Below are 19,047 nucleotides of genomic sequence, written 5' to 3' on the forward strand. Positions count from 1 at the left end.
AGCGAACAAGGGTTATATGTTTTTCTTTCCCCTTGTTTAGTCTCGAGAACCACACCCTGGAGAATGAATGAAAAATTTATGCGAATCAACCCGAAAATAGAAAAGATTTGTCCTCGATGAAATAGAAACAAAATTGTTGTTTTATACGAGTCATTTTTATCCGAAACTTAAAATACGTTCTGATGGAAATTAATAATATCGAGTGTAGAATTTCTTGCTAAAACTATTTTCATCTTTTTATTCATTAATCTGAAAAGGTCTTTTTCTAAAAGCATCTTTATATATTCATTAGGAATATATTATATTATACTTGTATATACAGAGGTCGTAACGAATTAAATCCTCTTCAGCCACTTTTAGTCGCAAGTAGCGTGGGCCGTTTCATTCCCGGTAATGATAAAATTAGAATCCAATATCTGTTATATTACGGCAATATTCATATACTGTAACACGTGTTACTGAAATACCGTATTTTCATACGACTCGTCCTTAAATAAATTTTAATTATTTTCTAAGCGAAGGTATGAAAAATTCAAAGAGGAAAAAAATTTTATTCTCCACGCAGGGTTACCTTGATGCAACGATACGATATATTCACCGAAGAGGACTAAAATAAATTAGCTAACGGCATTTCGTAGTTTCCCTGTTAAAGACTCAATTAATCAAATTGCATTATCTCGCGAATTAGACACGGTACGTAGAGTGTTAAAGACGCCTACGAGCCAAGAGTTCGTTGCTAATTTCTTCGTTATTTGCATAATGACACATCTGCAGAAACAACACCGTAATGGATGTTTAAACAAGAAATTCAGGGTTGCGCACATTCTTACTACACCGTCGTTAGCACACAGAAATAACATCCACGTTCGAGCTCGCATAATTATCTCCCGACATCGCCTTGTGTAAACAAGTAACTGTCATTATTAACGTAATTAATTGTCGTTTCTCTAGTAGACTTCGTCGTTGTGTTACGAACACAGAAACAAAAGCTTTTCGGAATTAAATCCATAAATTACGCTTCTCCCATTACCGTAATAACAACATTCTAACGCGTTCTCGTATTTTCCTAAAGGTGCTACCAATTGATTTAAATAACTGCTTTGGCTAATTGTAAACAGTCAATATCAACAGTAGACTATCGGACTCGTAACGCAAGCAGCTACTTCGAATGCAATCACGGCGCTCATCGAAGCATCGGGTTCCCATTTCGTCACCTGGTCATTTTTCTCAATAGCAATATCCTCGCGCGAGCAAATTGAACGCGTAAACGCGTTATCGTATCACTTGTCCGCGTGTTAATGGAACCAGAGCCCTACCGAGACTTTTACATCGAATCCAGATTGTAAACGCAGTCTGTGACCACGGCGAGACGCTTAAACGAATTAATTCACCTACGAAACACGGTGAGCTCGTTATTTTACGCACTGACCCTTCCGAGAACGTTTTATGGAGCTACGTCTCTGGAACAAAAAATCTGTTCCAACTGCTGCGCTTTGCGCAGCTGCCTTCCGGAAAAACCAATCGGATATTTTAATTTCATGTAGTCTCTTCTCTTTTTTTTATATTTCTCGTTGCAACCCATTATGTTCTGTCGAAGCGTATGTTCGATATAATTAAACGAGCTATCGAGATGTAACGTAAATGAACTTTATTGTATTCGATCTGTTTTTCTCATTTATTAACAGAGCACTTTATCTCGATGAAAAAGCAGACAGAAAATAATGGAGATTCACGAGGTAATGCTTATCTGCTTAATAAATTAAAGTTCCCTGATACACAATATTGCCCGAGACACCCCTAATACATTGCCATCCCGAATCGGTTCGTGTTTCATCTCAGAGCGTTCTCGACGATCGCTTTCCATGCAGAGAAATTGGATGGAAGACGGTCTCGACATTTATGTACACGAGCCACACATAACTGGTGGGTTTCCATTAAACTGATGGCGTCCATTAGGTATCATAGGCAACTTTGCACACACGCGGAAGATGGACGTGAAATCCGTTCGCGATTTCCGCGAAATTATAACCGATAGGCATTGATATCCATTTAGTGGGTCCACGTTCAACTTACTCGACAAACCGAACGAAAATAATATTCCATGGTGGTTGGAACAAGAGTAAAATATTTTCGTCTAATATAATATCGTCGAGATAATACGTTCCGGTAGTTTATTACAAAAATGTCTGAAACTAAAATTCACGAGTCAAAAGTGTAACATACAATTTGTAAATTGCCCGTCCCCACATTTTTCTTATATACATTGTACATTTTTTTGAATTTTATTTCGCTGACTGGATGAATGCACCGGATAGGCCCGCGGGCTAGACTTTGTGCACTGCTATGTTGCATAATGGCGGACCCGGTATGTGCACGGACGAACATGTTCGCCATTGACGCGAACGTATCAGCTAACGACCCAAAAGAAACCGTCCGACATTTTTTCAATGATCGACGTTTAATGAGAATGTTGGACGTCTGGGTCTGAGCTTTTGCTTTTCACGAAACTCGACGCGCTGCTCTCGTTCCTAGGTTTTTCGCGTTGCAACAACAAGAAAATTGGCGCTGTGAAATCGTAATATCGATGGTGAAAATTCAGTACTTATTTGTTTGCTACTTTTCTTTCTCAGCGTGGATGTTAGTTGAAGTCTATTAATATTCTTGTCGTTTTTTTTTTCAGATGCAGTCAATGTCGGTTCTCTGAGGATTCTCGTAACGACGCGTCACGAGCTTACGAAGATGTGTTCAGTGTTAAAGTGTCCGTGAACGATCTAGTTCCGTGTATTTATGTATCCGTTGTTGACGAGCATCGTAGTTTGCCTCGCGACGAAGTGCGCAAGAAAGATGTCATAGTCAGGTGCAAGCACAAGTCACGTCGGACACAATGGCACTGTTGTTCGCCATCATAGTCATCTTGGTCACCACTGCCATGTCGCTGCCGCCAGTCATTAGAATCGGTGAGTACGATCGTCGAATCGCTCGCAATTTAAATAGAAAAGCTTGCTCGATAACATTAGGAAATGGGGAAAATTCTTGTCTAAATGCAAATTCCGGATAAAAAGCAAATCACTTTTTATCCATTAGTCGTGGATTAAGCTTAAAACCTTCCTGAATCTCGCCTATTCAACTTGCTCGACATATTTCCTCTGTACATATTTTATATGTTAAATAGAATAAATAAGTAAAGAATAAGAATTTAAATAACGCGAATTAAATATTTTATTTTTGTTAGGAAACTAGCTACATTTCACTCCTGTTATGGCACACTCTTTTGTAATAGTCATTCCAGAATTGCTTCTGTTTTTTAAAAGTATTTTCCTACCGCATGAATCGCTACTCTTATTAATAATAACTATTCTACGTGTTTGATTTACCAATATTTGTGTAATATTTGCTGCGAGCAAACAGGTGAACCGGCGAGATTGTTCCTGGGTGAAATTCAGATTCAGTGATGGAAATTAGTAGAAAATGTTATTCCATGATTAGTCAGAATTACATATCATAAATTCAGGGACTAACGATCAATAATATCCTGCACGTCACTTAGGAGCAATTTTCATAGTTTCATGTCGTAATTTCCTATGAATTTTTGTATAATATTAATCCGAAAAGGAAGTTATGACTTGTACTACGCAGCATAAAATAATTCGAAAGAAAATTCGTTCTAAAGTAATTTACAATATACCCGGAAAGAACATTTAAAGTTAATAGGATAAAACTAGGAGCTTAAAGCAACAGTTTAAAAAACATCAACTCAACACTTGCTTATCCATTTACTTTAATTAACGAATATAAGCTCCTAGTGGATTTTCAGGGGAACGCGGTTAATAATTTATCGTGGAAAGAAGAATTAGCTTGAAACGATCAGAGATTAAAGTAAATATATTTTTAAACGTGAAATTATAAATTAAACAAGGAGTTTATTTATAGAAGACCGAGTGAAAATGTTGCCAATTTATTGAAATTGAATTTGGATATTCCCCATCGACGAACGTAAAATAATTTCGTCTTTTACGATATATGAAGCCGACAGATATATCTCGTTAATCGTAAAATTGTGACAAAATTTATGTGCTATACCAACGCGTTTACGAGAGGCAAGTATATTCGAGAGAGTAATTAAATTTATCGGCTTGCCAAGCTATTTTCACATAGATTTTTTTCATCAGACGACGTCAAGGCAAAAATATTCCAACGCGAATATTAATCGAAGGTTTATCTTTGACAGCCCTGTCAAAAGTAACCAAATTTTAATTACCTTTGCGGCTAATTAACGATCCGTGTAATATTTTTTCACCGTCGGCTCGATACAAGACTGCCAGCAAGCAGTTAACGCGCGACGTTTCGTCCCTGATAAATTCAATTTCATAGTCTGGCTAATTAACCATCGCGTAAGTTAATTTTCTGTCCCTGTCCGCGTTCTACCTACGTGTTGCTCTAATAAGAATCCACCTCGTTGCCCACGGACCACTTAACCAACAAACTAAGGTTCAAGTAAGCCCTAAGGGCTCCATTAGATCTGAAATTCCGTGATCGTAAACACCGTAATTCGAAAATGCCAATCAGAAACTTAGTAATCAAGCCAATTTGATACTTGCATATAACACCGTTCGCTTTGAGCCAATTTTGCGAGCCTCTTCACTTTTATGACTCTCTTCCGCTGTAACTAAACTGTCCCTACACCAAGTATTTTCCAGTTTCGTTTTTCCGTCTTTCTGTCCTACCTCTTTTTCTCTCCCTTTGCTACTAGGATAAGAAAATATTGAGAAAGAGTCGAGGGAACGAGGCTCAGTCTGAAAAGACGCGTTCATAACATCAGTCTGGTAAAGACGTTCGTAATATTAACCTATGTGTGGCTACACACCCACACCCGCGAATAAACAGTTAATAATTGCGGGGCAGATCGTAGAGTCGTTATTTTAATCACTAGCCCCCTCATGTGTAATAAATTAAACTTTCTTTTTCTCAGTTTCGATTATTTGAGAATTATCGAACGAAGAAAACCACTCGTAATAATATACGTTTATTTGATCTTATCGAAGCGAACAGTACCATGGCGAAGCGTTTGCATCCTGATTGAAAGTCATAGTCGAGTGTAGGAATGTGGAATATCTTTGGGTTTTATTGTTGATTCTTAGCTTCTCAAGTCGACTTTGTTTCCCCCGAGTTCCTTTCAGGTTCCTCTAGGCGTTTGAACTTTCAACGAACAAACTTCTCGAGCGCAACGTAGAATTCACAACAAAAAAGAATGCTTACACAAGCATTGGTTCGAAAACTGAGAATCGGTTAAACAGTAAAACAAGCGAGTAGTTAGCGATACTTGGAACAGGAAGAAAACTCTAGCCCTCGTGACGTAAATTTTACGTAATCGAATAACAGTCATACTTCATCGGAATCTCTTGAAGAATTTATTTTTAAAAATATACAGAATAAATTTTCGAATTTTTCGACGTCGCAGTCACCCTACTACGAGTCAGCTTAGATGTTGCAGCCTGATAGAAGGGGAACGTTAGTTCGAAAAATGTTTGAGAACGCCGCCGTAAATCATCGGCAGCAGGGTTGCTACGCGAACGGTGGCTTTAAAAGGAGTGGTCTCCGCCACGAAATCCTGGCGAGACAGTTTAATAGCAAACGATTCGTCCCTCGAACCGAGCACTTCTTACCAGTTAAGCTAGCCGCACGATCGCCGTTCGGAGACCTGGTACACGATCGCGGACGTAATTCCTTCGAAACAGGACACTGAAAAATTGAGAGCTCCGTCCGTACTACGTGACCGTACTTGGAAGTCCGCGACGCGAAAGAGACGCCATGGAAGCCCGTGAAGTGGCTACGGAGGATCGACTCTTCACCTGTTACCAGCCCCGGTGACTTTATCAGACCGCTTCTTTGCTATTCCGTTCGCAGTTTCCGACCCTGCGTCCGTAAACCTGCTCCTGGAGCATCCCGGAAAGCACCTTTCGGCCACCCTGTGGTCCTCCGCGCGGAGGGAACTTCCGTCATAATTCAGATAAATTTCAACGTGGCGAACCGCCGTGGAGGAAACTTGACAGCAATGGGGATCCCTCCTCTCGACGAAGACAAACGACACGAGTTAGACCAAAGGAGGAATTATTCGATCGTTGATCGAAACGAACAGAGTGGATTCAGGTTTAAAAAGTTTTAAACAGCTATTATAATACGATAGTACTGCTCGTCTTGGAATTTTCATGCTGCACGCGAATTCCTAGAGCCAATCGGACGCAGTTCATCCGAAATCGATTCTAAATAGCCACACGGTCCTATCCCGCGCAGACCTAAACACTCGTTTACATTCAGCGCGTGGAAATCTAAACCTGCTGAGAGTGTCCATTTTCTCAAGCACCGCATCATAGGTGTTCGATTTCGATAAATAATTTAAAACGGTTTATAAAGGAATTCGATGGGAACATTCAGAGGTCGATGGAAGTTCTCGCTTGGTAGATTCTAGATTTACTCCGTAAACGACTCGACCTTTCTCAAAGGATTGTACTGTGCAATCGAGGAGAAAGCAGATATTTCATTTTTAACTTCTTACCGTGAAAGAATACCCAAGGAAATTCGACCCAGGGCTGCGAAAGCGTACGATTCTAAACGACTTCTTTCCTTGCAGTTGTAATAATTCAAAGTATCCTTGTACAACAAACTTCCACGGACTATAACGATCGACGGACAAAGGACGCTGAGTGCCAAGAGATTCCAAGTTTGGACGATGGTTGTAGGCAGCTCGAGTGTCCCGAATGTGCCTTAATCCCAATTCGAAAATTATGGTTCGCGATGTCTGATCCTCCGCGAGCAGCTCCCACGAACGAACCCTCTTAAATTTAATTGGAATTTAGCCGACGGAGACGACATTCTGCTTGCAGTGGCACCAAAGAGAATTGCAATATCCTGTCTGAGTCGCTTGATTACCGTAATCGCATCGATACTCGCGCGCGATCTTCCGGGGGGTGGTGGTTCCTTCCGGTGAATCTTCTGGAGACGGTTCCTTCCGCGATCAATCTTTCGACGCATTGTCATTCCGTCGCCCGCCACGGAAATCGTATTCCCCCCTTTTACGGAGCGGATTTCGTTTAGACTGTCTCATCGATTCCCGAAAAGTCTGTCTATCGACAGAATCCGCGAGGCGGTCCTCATCGCGATTCAGCGCGCGGAAATCGACTGATTCTGGCTTGATTCCCGCGATACCGAGTCGCTCGATTCATTGTCGGTTCGTGGAAGCTCAAGGAATCCTCGATGCGTCGATTCGTTGTTTGTGCGAAAGCCTCTCGAGCAGAATGCTCCTTGTTGAGTGCCTACGCGTGGCGAGGTTGCACGAAACGCTGGAAATTGAGTTATCCAGCGACCATGATATCGCGAGCTTGCAGAAAAACCGGTTTCAAGAAATTTCATTTTAGCGGGAAATTTCGTATTAAATTATTTTAACGGTTTACGTTAGCGGCGAATAAAGCAATTAACGTCGAGCGTCTTTAGGGCTTGAAAGATTATGTGATAAAGGAAATTCCAGCATAGAGCTGGCGCATAGGGTATCCCGCGTACGCGTAACCACCGATTTATGTGGTAGATTGGTTCCGCAAAAGTACCGTTGTAAATCGCGAATAACACTGGTACACGAACTAGAGAAAACGATCCACGGATCGCTCGGTTAATGTGATTCGCGTATTTTTTCAAATAAATTGCACGCTCTGTTTCTACGTACAGATAGAGAACAGAGATTTGAGAATAATAAATGGAAAGTGGAAGGAGATTAAGTTGCGAAACCTGCGGAATAAATGGAAACTAGTCTTTTGAGAAGATTAATGGTGCCCTTGCATTGGTTTTATTACTTTTAAACTGTGTTAAACTTACGTTGTACCGTGTTAGACGAAAATTTGTAGAATTTACCCGACCGTGGAACGCTTTATCCAAAATGATGAGAGTTTCTGGAATTACTTGCAAGTAACTTTTTTAGGAGTTAACTCGTAACGGTCGAAAAGCTTCGCTATGGAATCGTGAAAATAATTTCGTTTTCGTTTGAATTTATTTTTAGTTACATTTCCCAATATTCTGTTACCTTTGCACTAATGGATAGCGGATATGATAACGGTTTAAATAATACCTCGCGCGTTACTGTAGTAAGGATGGACGTCCATTTTTTTAATTATCTCGCGGTGGGGTGTTATTTTTCTTCTCCTCGACTAGATACAGGGTATAATAATACGCGATGTCGAGTAAATGCGTCGCCTCGAGGATACTGTCACGTAACGAGACCGTCGAGCGAGCATTTCACCCCAAATGTTCCACGCGCGAGCACGTTCGTCAAATAAAAGTTTGCAAATTTCTGGGGCGCACACTCGCGGCTTTAATTACCCCAACGCCACTCGAATCTGTTCTCGCGAAATATATTACATTTGTAGGACACGTGGATCGCAAAGGTACATCGGACGTTTTCGAATATCTGATTAATTGCATTTTTCAAATATTATTCAGTTACCTGTTGGGCGTTAAATAATTTTTTAAATAAAATGGAATATTATTTGACGCAATTTATAATTCGGTACGAGAAATACCAGTTTATTTATGCAATTCTACTTAAACAAACAGCACTCGATTCTACATAAAATATGACCGTTTGAGAAATATATATTTTATCATAATTAATGTTTATTAATATTGAATATATGAAATGGACGCAAATAAATTTTCAATATTATACGAATAATACTGGAAATTTATTAATAATATAATGAAGTATGGTGTTTCTTATGTTCAATTTCTAATATCTACTGTTTTTTTATTTTATTTTATGCCATATATTAACTGATATCACCTTTACTTTACACTTCTGCTATTCGATATCGTTAACGGAATAGGGTTACCCTACGCAGGTGGACGTTTGAACACATTGACCTTTGACATGTTGAACGTTTCTACCCTTCTTAGATCCCAGTAAAACCCGGAGTCATTAAAACTCCGGTAATATTTTGTCAACTTATACTGGACATTGGGCTTGTTCCTAGAATTGGGCAAACCACCGTATCCATTAAATAGCATTTAACCCTAATCCTACTGAGATGCAACTTTGGTTTACATAACGGGTTTGAGTAACTCTAAAGTCTATTTGTAGACTGTAAAGTACATAAAATACCGTCTACGAGTATAAATATGAACTACCCCTTGCAGATAGACTTTGTGGGATATTCTATGTGACATTAGAATCAGAAATTAGACACATTCTGTTTCTAGCTTAAAATCGTAACGTTGCTCTCGTGCAAGGAACACTGAAATCATAAAGTTCTAACACAGTTATTAGCAAATCGCAGCCAAATTGAAACGGCCAAATCGAGGCAAAGTGTCCTCGTGATAACAGATCTTTCGATTCACGTAGTAACGACGTTGCTCCGCGAAGCTCGACCTCGATGGCGAAAGACGGGGTCACCCTTTCGAAGCTGCTGAAAAGACTTTCGAGGCGATCGGAAAATTATCGCGAGCCCCGCGGTTCTTCCAGTTGAATATTCCGCCGTCGACTTCCTTCTATAAATGAGCCTCAATGAACGCGGAGCGGAAGCGAGTCGCCATGGTGCTAACAGTATTAAAGGTTTGCAACCCAACGACCAGCTACCCGAGAATTATAATATGCTTAGAAGCTCTACGAAGGTGTGGTTGTTCAGCGTCATTCAAGAAGCTGATGTTTCAACAATCTTTACCCGCGTCTCTGTTGAAAGAGGACTCCGCGCTTCGACGTAAAAGACATAGTTAAGAGATTGCGCCTAGCCGACCAGCCAAGGAATAAACTAGGATTTGTCAAATTTTTTTTTTTTATAGAACGTTTTAATAAGTCGTGATAAAGGGAGTTTACAGTTTATACGATTAAAAATTTCTAGAACAAGTTTAACGTCTGAATCGGGCAACTCTGAAAAATTGCTCGCAGCGTAGGTATGTTTTGGTCCGACGACGCGAAGTTAGGAGCGTCTATTGTTTCAAAGAGTGCCTCAAGATTTTATCACGTTGCATGAATACGAATGCCCGGCCCACGTTTCACGGAGAAAAATGGTTACTCGAACATTTACGCGTTTTAAAATTACACGAGTTTCTGAATTATGGAGAAGCGTTTCTATTACCGGTGTTTCTAATTCTCGGAAATAGCAAGACCATTCGACGCGCAATCGATAAAGCATTTTTATCTGGGCGAGTACCCGCTGGGACTTCCATTAAAGTCTCGCGAAAATTGCTTGGAACGAGTTTAGTTAGATTTTATCATTCGTTTAAGTAGTTTTCTCATAGATCTGGAACTTCGTTTGTCTTTCCGTCGTTGTTCCTCTCGATTTCTCTTCCGTCGGTTCTCGCAGACCCTCGACGATCGCGTAATCCCCGACGATGATATCGAACTAGAAATTCACGACCGTTTGCTCGCGTTACTCGGAAATAATAGAAAAAAGAAATAATTGAGTCCGTGTTGCAGGATATTGGTAACTCTTAAATCAAACGTTACGAGTCTGACGATACTTATATTCAATTTGCGATACGGGGATCTTTCCTCGACGAATGAATTATTTATTCATATTGCACTACGACGTTTCGATCCGCTTTCTTCGAACCCTCTTCGAGTCTTAACATAGTTGCTATGTTGAGACTGTTCTAAGAAAGCGGATCGAAAAGTCGTCGTATCGAATGAATAAATAATTCATTCGACGACAGAACTCCGTTTCACTGTTCGATAAAGGAATTTTATTCGATGTGCAATTTATATTGCTAAGGTGTATTTGTTTACATAAAAACATCAACCTCGGTAAAAATATTTAGAATCTGAATTGCCACCCAGGGACAATTTCTTCGTTAACCTGGCGTGCGCGTAACTTCAAACACCGTGAAATTATTCATCCTGTTGGAAGTTAATTACTCGTTCATTACACGCCGAGACTTCGGTGGTATTCCGAAGTCAGATAAAATCAATTTGTTATACGCGCCCGACTGCGAAACGCGTTGCGTGTTCCTTGCCGAGCGATCGAAATTATTCGTAATAACACCTTTCACTGGCACCTCCAGCCAACATTCGAGCGTTCCGCCGGTGTGCCTTAACGATATCTTATTTTCTTGACAGTCGTTGAATACCACCGCTCGATACGGCACGAGGGAAATAATAATAAATGTCACGGGAAAAGTCTCAGGCTCGGAAAATGATGGGTAGATTGCTCCTTGAGATATTTATCGCGTTTGGAAATACGGATTCTTTCTTCGACTGCGTTGGTTCGCGAATCTACAATGTATAATACCTAACTTTACCTCTAACTGGGGCAAAATATATATAAATCACAAACAAAGGGAAATTTCCTATATAGAACCTGTTAGAACGAGGGACGAATATTCTCAGGCATTGTTCAAATGATAAAACCGTGATATTCGCGAGCAATTTGAACTGGTCATATTGTTCGATTACATCGTCCATTACGTCATTGCATGTCTATTTATGCATACCGCATATTTTATTCGATAAATTTCTAATTTGTTCGTTAAGTGTGCCTGACCTTATCAACAGAAACAAAAATTATTTTGTCCAACATAATTTCTTCGAGTCTCCTCAGAGGCGACATTCGAGACGTTTGCAAGATTCTTGAACGTCCCTTCAGGACGGCTGAGCACGAAGGGTTAATTTTCTCGGCTGTTCGACGTTTCCTCGTTCGCCAAAATTTATCCCCCCATCGTTGAAAAGTTGAAATTGGAGAAGCACCGATCCGTGTAACTTTTTGTACACTGCGTTCCCGAGCTCCCGACTGTGGTTAAATTTCGTCGAATGGTCGACTCTCCACTTAGCCAGAGGCTCCCGATTCGCGGGAGCTAAACACCGGGATTAGTCGACCGGCATGAATAATTCACTTTTTAACCCAGAATCCGTTAATCGAACCGCGATGCTTTTCATGCAAATGCCGCCCCCGCAGCTCTCGAAAGTCTTGCCAGGCGGTCTGTCAAACTTCCCTCGGTTTCTTGGCCCGCGGTGCACGCGCATCGGGACACATGCACCGGGGAGACGTTGCACGTGCAACGTTTGCACACGTACACGCGATGTGTGCCGGCACTCAGACACTCGCGTCAGGTTCTCTAACGCCTCTGCGCAAAACGCTGAGTTGCAATATCGGAATTCCTAGTAGGTAAGTATCGACACGGGCCTTGATCCATATTGCGCACACAGGCGCGGCGTTCACGTACGTGAGACGCTGCTCGCGCGAACAGGAGATCGTGTCGAGCCCGCTTTCGCGAACGATCGCCCGTATTTTTTGAGAGCTTTCACGATTCGACGCGCGGGAAGCTTCTTCGCGCCTTGAAGCACGACTCCGGGGCTGTCAATGTTGACGCGATCGCGCGAAATCCTGGTACGTTTCGCGTGGATACTTTTTTTGTCGAGTTAAATGTCGCAATTAGCTGGAATAGAAAACGGGCGGTTGCGTTTCGTGTTTTTTGTTCTTGCGTTGTCACCCGGGAATTCGAAACGAACCGTGGCTTGGAATCAGGAGACACGCTTGAGTTTCGCGTCGAGAAGTAATTTTTATATAAATTGGAGAGGCGTGTACAATAAATATCTTTGTTGATTGTTTTGCAGAGGGTGATAAACTTCGAAGTAATCTAGAATGTGTAATTTCATTTCGAAATACTGTTGGAACAGAGGATTATTGGGGTGCACAGCACCTCATTCCGGGATAATTAATACATATTATAGTTTCGGTAAAGAATTTTTTTTCTCGAAAGTGAGTAGGATTTCGAGTATATGTCTATTCACCAAAAATGATTGTCATTGATCCCTGCAACCAAAAATAATTTTTCCAGAATGATTTGAAACTTTTCAATTTTTAGGGTGACAGTTATGGTCAGACATTATATTTTCAATAATGAATTTTTTTCTCGAAAATGGTTAGGATTTCGGGTGTATGCCTATTCACCAAAAATGGTTATAATTGACCCCTGCAACCAAAAATAATTTTTCCAGAATGATTTGAAATTTTTTTTTAAATTTTAATAAATTCACAAAAGGAATTCACTGATCTTCGTTCGATCCTTGCGTATCAACGACTAGGATAACAATAACAGCCAAAGGGGGAATCAAACTACTCTGACATTCATCGGGAAAGGGTTAATATAACATCGAGAGTTGTGGGTCGAAGTGGAGTCAGGTAGCAACCATAAATTTTCTGCTTTAGATGGTTTCGACAACTTACCCAGCCACGACTTAGTATAACGTTTCGATCCTGAAGCTGTTATACTAACTCAGGGAAGACTGTAGTTACAATAAACAGCTAAAGCCAGTTCTAGACTCCTATTTCATTTTCACGTGCAATTCATTCTCGATGCTGACTCCACTATATTAATTTGCTTTGACTCCCTACTGCGTTTAAAGGAGTAGCTATATTTTTTTCAACTATGCAAGCTCGTCGAAAAGTTCCCAGTGAATTGCAATTTAATTTCCCCGAATTCACGGTTTTTTTTATCGTTTTCTGCGCTTGTTTCTGCATGCTCCAGTGCCAAACAATTTTTTCGAATCTGCCCCTCGAAGTCCAAACATTTCTCCTTCGTAGAAACGCAAAAAAACCCATATTCGAGTCGTTACTTTGTCCAAAACAACGACGTTACGCTTTCGAGCGGGCCGAGAGGTCCTTGACGATATTGTCGAAACGAATTCGCGTAAATTCTGCGGCGATGTTCGAAAGGGGAAAAGCACGCTTTCGACGCTGGCAGACCAGTTTATCAACAGAGTTCGTACAGCGCCTAGCGTGAAAGCCGCCGCGACGATTTATTCGCACGAAAAATATTCGGATACGTTGCCGGTGTATTTTGGCCGTTCAAATGATGCATGCTGTGCCGTGAATCGTATGGACGTTTCAGCGATTTATCGACGAGTCGGTCCTCCTATTTACGGACAAATTTGTTTGGTCAGAGTATGCGCGAGTATGATAACGATTATCGCGTTCATCGTCGTTAAAGGGTCTGATGAGTCTGACAGTGAAAAATTGTTCATCGTTATCCATTTTCTCAAATATAGTAATACGCTATTCTGTTCCGAATTTTTCGTAAGGTGTTGCACGAAAACTCAATTTCTACAATATTCAGAAAGCAGACTTAATTTGTTTGTCGAGAATCGTGTGTTTTACGCTGCCAAATACTTCAGGGACTTCCTTTTTATCCTGGCGCGTGACGCTGCTGCAAAATTTTCAAGGATAATCCAGCAACGAATATTTCGTAGAGCAATGCGTTAAGGGGCTTCCTTTTTATCCCTGCGTAGAACTCCGTGCTGAAAATTATACCATGGCGTAGCATTTAGAGCTACGCAATTTTCATACTGCGGCAATTTATTGCAGTTTCGCTTAGCGAGAGCTCGGAATCGTCGCGAAACTTCTGATTATATAAAATCCATTAATTAATTTAATCTAGTCTTCAGTAAAATTGCAAAAACTATTTTGTTAGCGAGAACAGGGATTACAGTTTCGTATAAAGCACGTTCGCTGAGATAGATTACTTTAAAATTCTGTACATGGTATATTTAAAGAAAAGTAGGAAGAAAGAAATCCCTACAATTTCTTTGTGATACATAAATGCAACGGATCGGGGAAGAAAAGAAGAATACGTGTATACATCCTATATGCTTTTCCATTCTTTGATATCGCTTTACGTTTTGCTATACCATCTTTTCTTGTAAAATATGTGTCATCGTCGTTTGTACAAAACTAAGAGGAACTAATACATTTTCATTATAAAATACAAATGATAACGCGACAAGCAAATAAATCATATGAAAATTGGATTACATTGGGAGCGAAAGGATCAAAGAAAAAGAACTATTTTCAATCAGCCTGGAAGCGTGTGGGATCGACGACTGATTCCGTTTATCCTCGCGATTCCCTCGATATCGCGTGTTCTTTCTCTGCAGCGTTTCGAAAAACTCGAGATTATTCTCCGCGAAGTTGTCTGCGAGATTCAGCCAGAAGTCGACGAAGAATTCTCATATCAATGAAAATACGGGAGGGGAGAATTTTTCGAATTGATCTCGTCGCCTGGTGCGTTCCGCGCCAGAAATTCCGAGACGCGCGTCGTTCTGCTGGCGAGGTTCGTTAAACGAGATAATAAAGAAAGGGATAATCAGCTTTTGTATTCCTGGAGGGGCACGAAATCGAATGAGGGGACGAGTGGAAGTTACTAGACCGACAGAAGCGTCGAGATTATGTCACTTTATCCCGGTCAGAGTGTACTTATGTAAAGAGTATGGTGTTGGCGACCATTTGAGGAAGTTCCTTTAATTGCGCAAATACGAACGAAAACGAGAATCGGCCGTGTTGTTTACGTTCTGTCGGGAATATTGTTCAAAGCGGAACGTTAATTAAATTTATTTAGACGCGAAGTGCTGCGTTCCCTCTTTCATCGGTTGGATTTTAAATTAACAGAAGTGCACTCGAAAATATAAGAGACCGGGGCGAAGTACAAATATTTGCCCGTGAAATGTGTAAAATAGAGGTTCCCGAGATACATTTACTCCAGTTACAAATGACGATAATTTATATTCTGGACGGGATCATCCACGCGTATGTGAAATACATGCTTCCGTGGCCTCCTAACTGAGAGCCATGTTACATTTTCGTACGACTACCACGCAGAACGCAGAAGCAGTTTATTCGGGGCACGAGACTGGCTGGCGCTCGTCGTCGAAATTCCAATGATATTACGAAAATTTGCAAAAATTAAGGCGTTACTTTGTTAGTATAATTAATCTACGTTTCGACAACTGGGTCTGAGATCCCCTGCAGAAATATACAGGACACAAAATGTAATAATACAGACCAGAATTAGAACTAGATTCAATTTCTGCGATGGCTATATTCTTATATTCTGTACTATTTAAATTTCGATATAAATTACGAGGTAGACGCGTGTGTTACAATAATTCTTTTCTTCTGAACTCTCCCACGCGCTATCGTATGAGAAATCCATTACAATGTAGACACTCGAACATAATAAATAACAAAGTAAGTCTAGTATCAACCACTTGGGATCTCTACGAAAACGCGGTTGTACAAACCAATAACAATAGGAATCAAATTGGCCCACGGTTGTTGGTTATCAACGCAATTATCAAGTACGATTAAACAACCGCAGGAAACACAGCCAATTTATACACTCGAGTGTCAGCCAGCATAGTATTGCAATTTCTAATATCGATAAATCAAATCCACGATACACAAGGTCAAACAGAAATCATTCCATATTCACAATTTCGTTCGAATAATAATGAAATATTTCATTTGTACGAATGTTCGCTGCAAATGAAGATCATATCGACTTTTTCTTATAGAATAACAATCTTTGTTGCAAGTAAAATCCGATAAAGGAAACGTTAAAAGAAAATTTAGAAAACTGTCGACCGTTTTCTCACTCGATTCTAATTTCTTAACGTTTACAAATTCGCTACGATAAAGACGAGAGGCTCCTACTATATTTTCATAGAATATCACAATATTTGCGTAGACCCAGCCGTCACAGTTCAAACGAAGTGGTTTTAATGGAAAAGCCGTACTTCCTCGCGAGAAACTCTGCGAGGGTACGGAAAAAAGAAACGAAGGATCCTCGAGTCGATAAATATTTGCCCGCGTTATCGAGCAATATTTTCTCATATCCGAGGCGGTGAAATCGAGATCCTCGATTGGACGATCGCGTACGCGCGCGTGTCTCCTCCTAGTTGATCGAACGACGAAGACCATTAGCGGGGAATGGCGAAAACGCCAGCGAGATAAAATGCCAGAGGGAAAAACGGAAGGACGGTTGGAATCCGAGCTAACGTGCTTATCCAGATGCGGGCGAACATAATCCTTCCGCGAGACAGACGAGATTTTACGGGGGAGAATCTCGCGAACGTAGCAATCCGACTGAGCGATATCTGCGTCAACGTTTGAAGTATATATCGCGGCTGACGTATTAATCGTTCTCTTTTACGAATCGACTAAGCATTCGGTCGAGGGATCCGATGGCAATTGGAGAATCAGTGAATGTGTTGCAGCGGGATTCACTGCTCCTCGAGATAGGGAAATCCTCGAATTACTCTTTCGCTGCTTCGCGAGGAAATAATCTACCAAAACGAATCGAAATAAAATTCTTCTTGGCGAGTTAGGAATTATTATCTCCATTTAACTTGGATCGTCCGTCGCTGGTAAAGATGAAGGATTCGTGGATTTAGCAAAGAAAAAGATTCGTCGAAGTTGTGTAAGCGATCGTAGCCGAGAATGTTTTCTTTCTATATTAATTTCTTTGAATCGTAACCTCGGTTTTAATTAACATTGGGCGGATTTAATGTTACGATGTTTGTTTTTAATTCGTACCGTAACCGCGATGTTAATCGTTTTGATTTATGGGTTGATTCATTGTTGAGTGAGGGGGGCCTGCGATATTACAGCAATTAAAAGCACGATAATTGAAACTATGATGAAGGTTTCATCGTTTGCCAAGATTTATCGATGGAAATAAATACTTGTATGATGTGTACGCTGAAAAAGTTATTCTGCTCGTCGGTTAATCAGCGCTGATATCGTCGAAACGATAATGGAACTTCTCTCTCTGATAGCATTGAAAGTTCTCAGAATAACGCGATTTTAATCAACACCGTGTTATTTCATGCTATGGTATTTACCTTGTCCAATGATATTTTCTTGTTTTCTATCTTTTTAACAATATTACTTCAAAGACTCGTATCCGACGTACGCGTTTCACTGGTTGCCGTTTCGAACGCGGAAACGCAAAGGGATAAATCGTTGGAAATAAATCTCCAGCAAATGGAATGCTTCTTTAAAACGAGAAAAGCTGCTTTGCGCGACGGGAATGCCTTAATTGGGTTATTTTTCCAAATTAACTCCCCGGTTTACGCGAATCGCTGCCGTCCCGCGCATCCACGGAAACTTTCCCGTTACGCGGGCTAAGTTTATCTATTGTCCGTGTAATTGACGTACTTCGGGTGCAATTAGAGGCGACTATAGTTTGCATTATTCTACGTACGCGCGACTGGAGCGGAAGTCCCCGTAATGACCAAGTTGCGCTCCGTTTCTCAGCGAGAAGTGTCCTGATAGTACTCTACCCTCTCTGGAAAACAGAGTTCCCTGGTAATTGTTTTTCTTTTAATTAATTTTCCACCTCCTCGCTGTAAATACTCGCGACAATGACAATGGTCGATCGAATAATCGTTACTGAACCCAAACGGTAGCGTCAATTCAATTCAATTTACGATAATCACAATCATTCACCGTGAATCACATTATATTTTACCCGACACTCCTAGAGAGAGATGTTGTCCTCGATTCCTTGGAAATGCAATTCCTGCGGACGTTACTCGACTTGCGGATCGCGTAAATTGAAAAACTTCGCCGGGGTAAAAAGGCTTCGAACGAGAAACTTTGTTCGAGGATTCCTGGACAATGGAGAAATCTAAATCCAGAACTAGGAACGATCGAGTCGCTTCAAAATTACAAACACGAATTCAGCGGTAAGTCTATGTCTATCGAAAATTTTCTAAGGGTCAACATTATCTCACTAGGACGATATTCATAAATTTCTCGAGATTCTACGATACGAGCGAACGATTCAATAAATAAATCGATACTTTGCAACAGAATTCAATTAATTAATTGAATATCGCTGCTGGAAGAATGCAACGCTGCGATCGATCGTACGATCGCTCTCGTTTCTGGATTAGGAGGACGGGCGATGAAACGTCGCGTTTCATTGGAATAATGGCGATAATACGCCCGGAAAGAACGGAAGCTGGGAAGTTCATCGAAGGGGCAGGGTTAGCAGGCTGATATTGTCGGGCGGGGTGTGGAACAACTAGTCATTTCGGCGATGAGATCAGCCTGTCGAACCCTGCGCCGTATTTTATTTGTTCGATCGGTCGAGTCTCGAATGTCCTGCGCGGGAGTCCTTTTTTCGTGTTTCACGCAACTACGATCCTGCGACTCAGGAGACTAAATTTTAGGGGCTGTTAAATAGCGAACTGCGTCCTCGAGGTAACAGGTGAAATAAAAGGAATCGTAG

At 40.9% G+C, this 19,047-nt stretch overlaps 1 protein-coding gene across 9 annotated transcripts in view; it reads left to right on the forward strand.

Moving 5' to 3' along the window:
• Positions 1-19,047, forward strand: part of LOC143345503 (glutamate receptor ionotropic, kainate 2) — a 168,329-nt gene that overhangs the window by 10,746 nt on the left and 138,536 nt on the right. For all 9 annotated transcript variants that reach the window (XM_076772683.1, XM_076772681.1, XM_076772682.1 and 6 more), the window contains exon 2: positions 2,681-2,957. In XM_076772683.1, coding sequence (XP_076628798.1) covers positions 2,885-2,957 — 73 coding nt within the window. In that variant the 5' untranslated portion in view covers positions 2,681-2,884. The remainder of the gene's footprint in view (positions 1-2,680; positions 2,958-19,047) is intronic.

Source organism: Colletes latitarsis, chromosome 9 (genome assembly GCF_051014445.1).
Source record: "Colletes latitarsis isolate SP2378_abdomen chromosome 9, iyColLati1, whole genome shotgun sequence".
Lineage (NCBI taxonomy): Eukaryota > Metazoa > Arthropoda > Insecta > Hymenoptera > Colletidae > Colletes > Colletes latitarsis.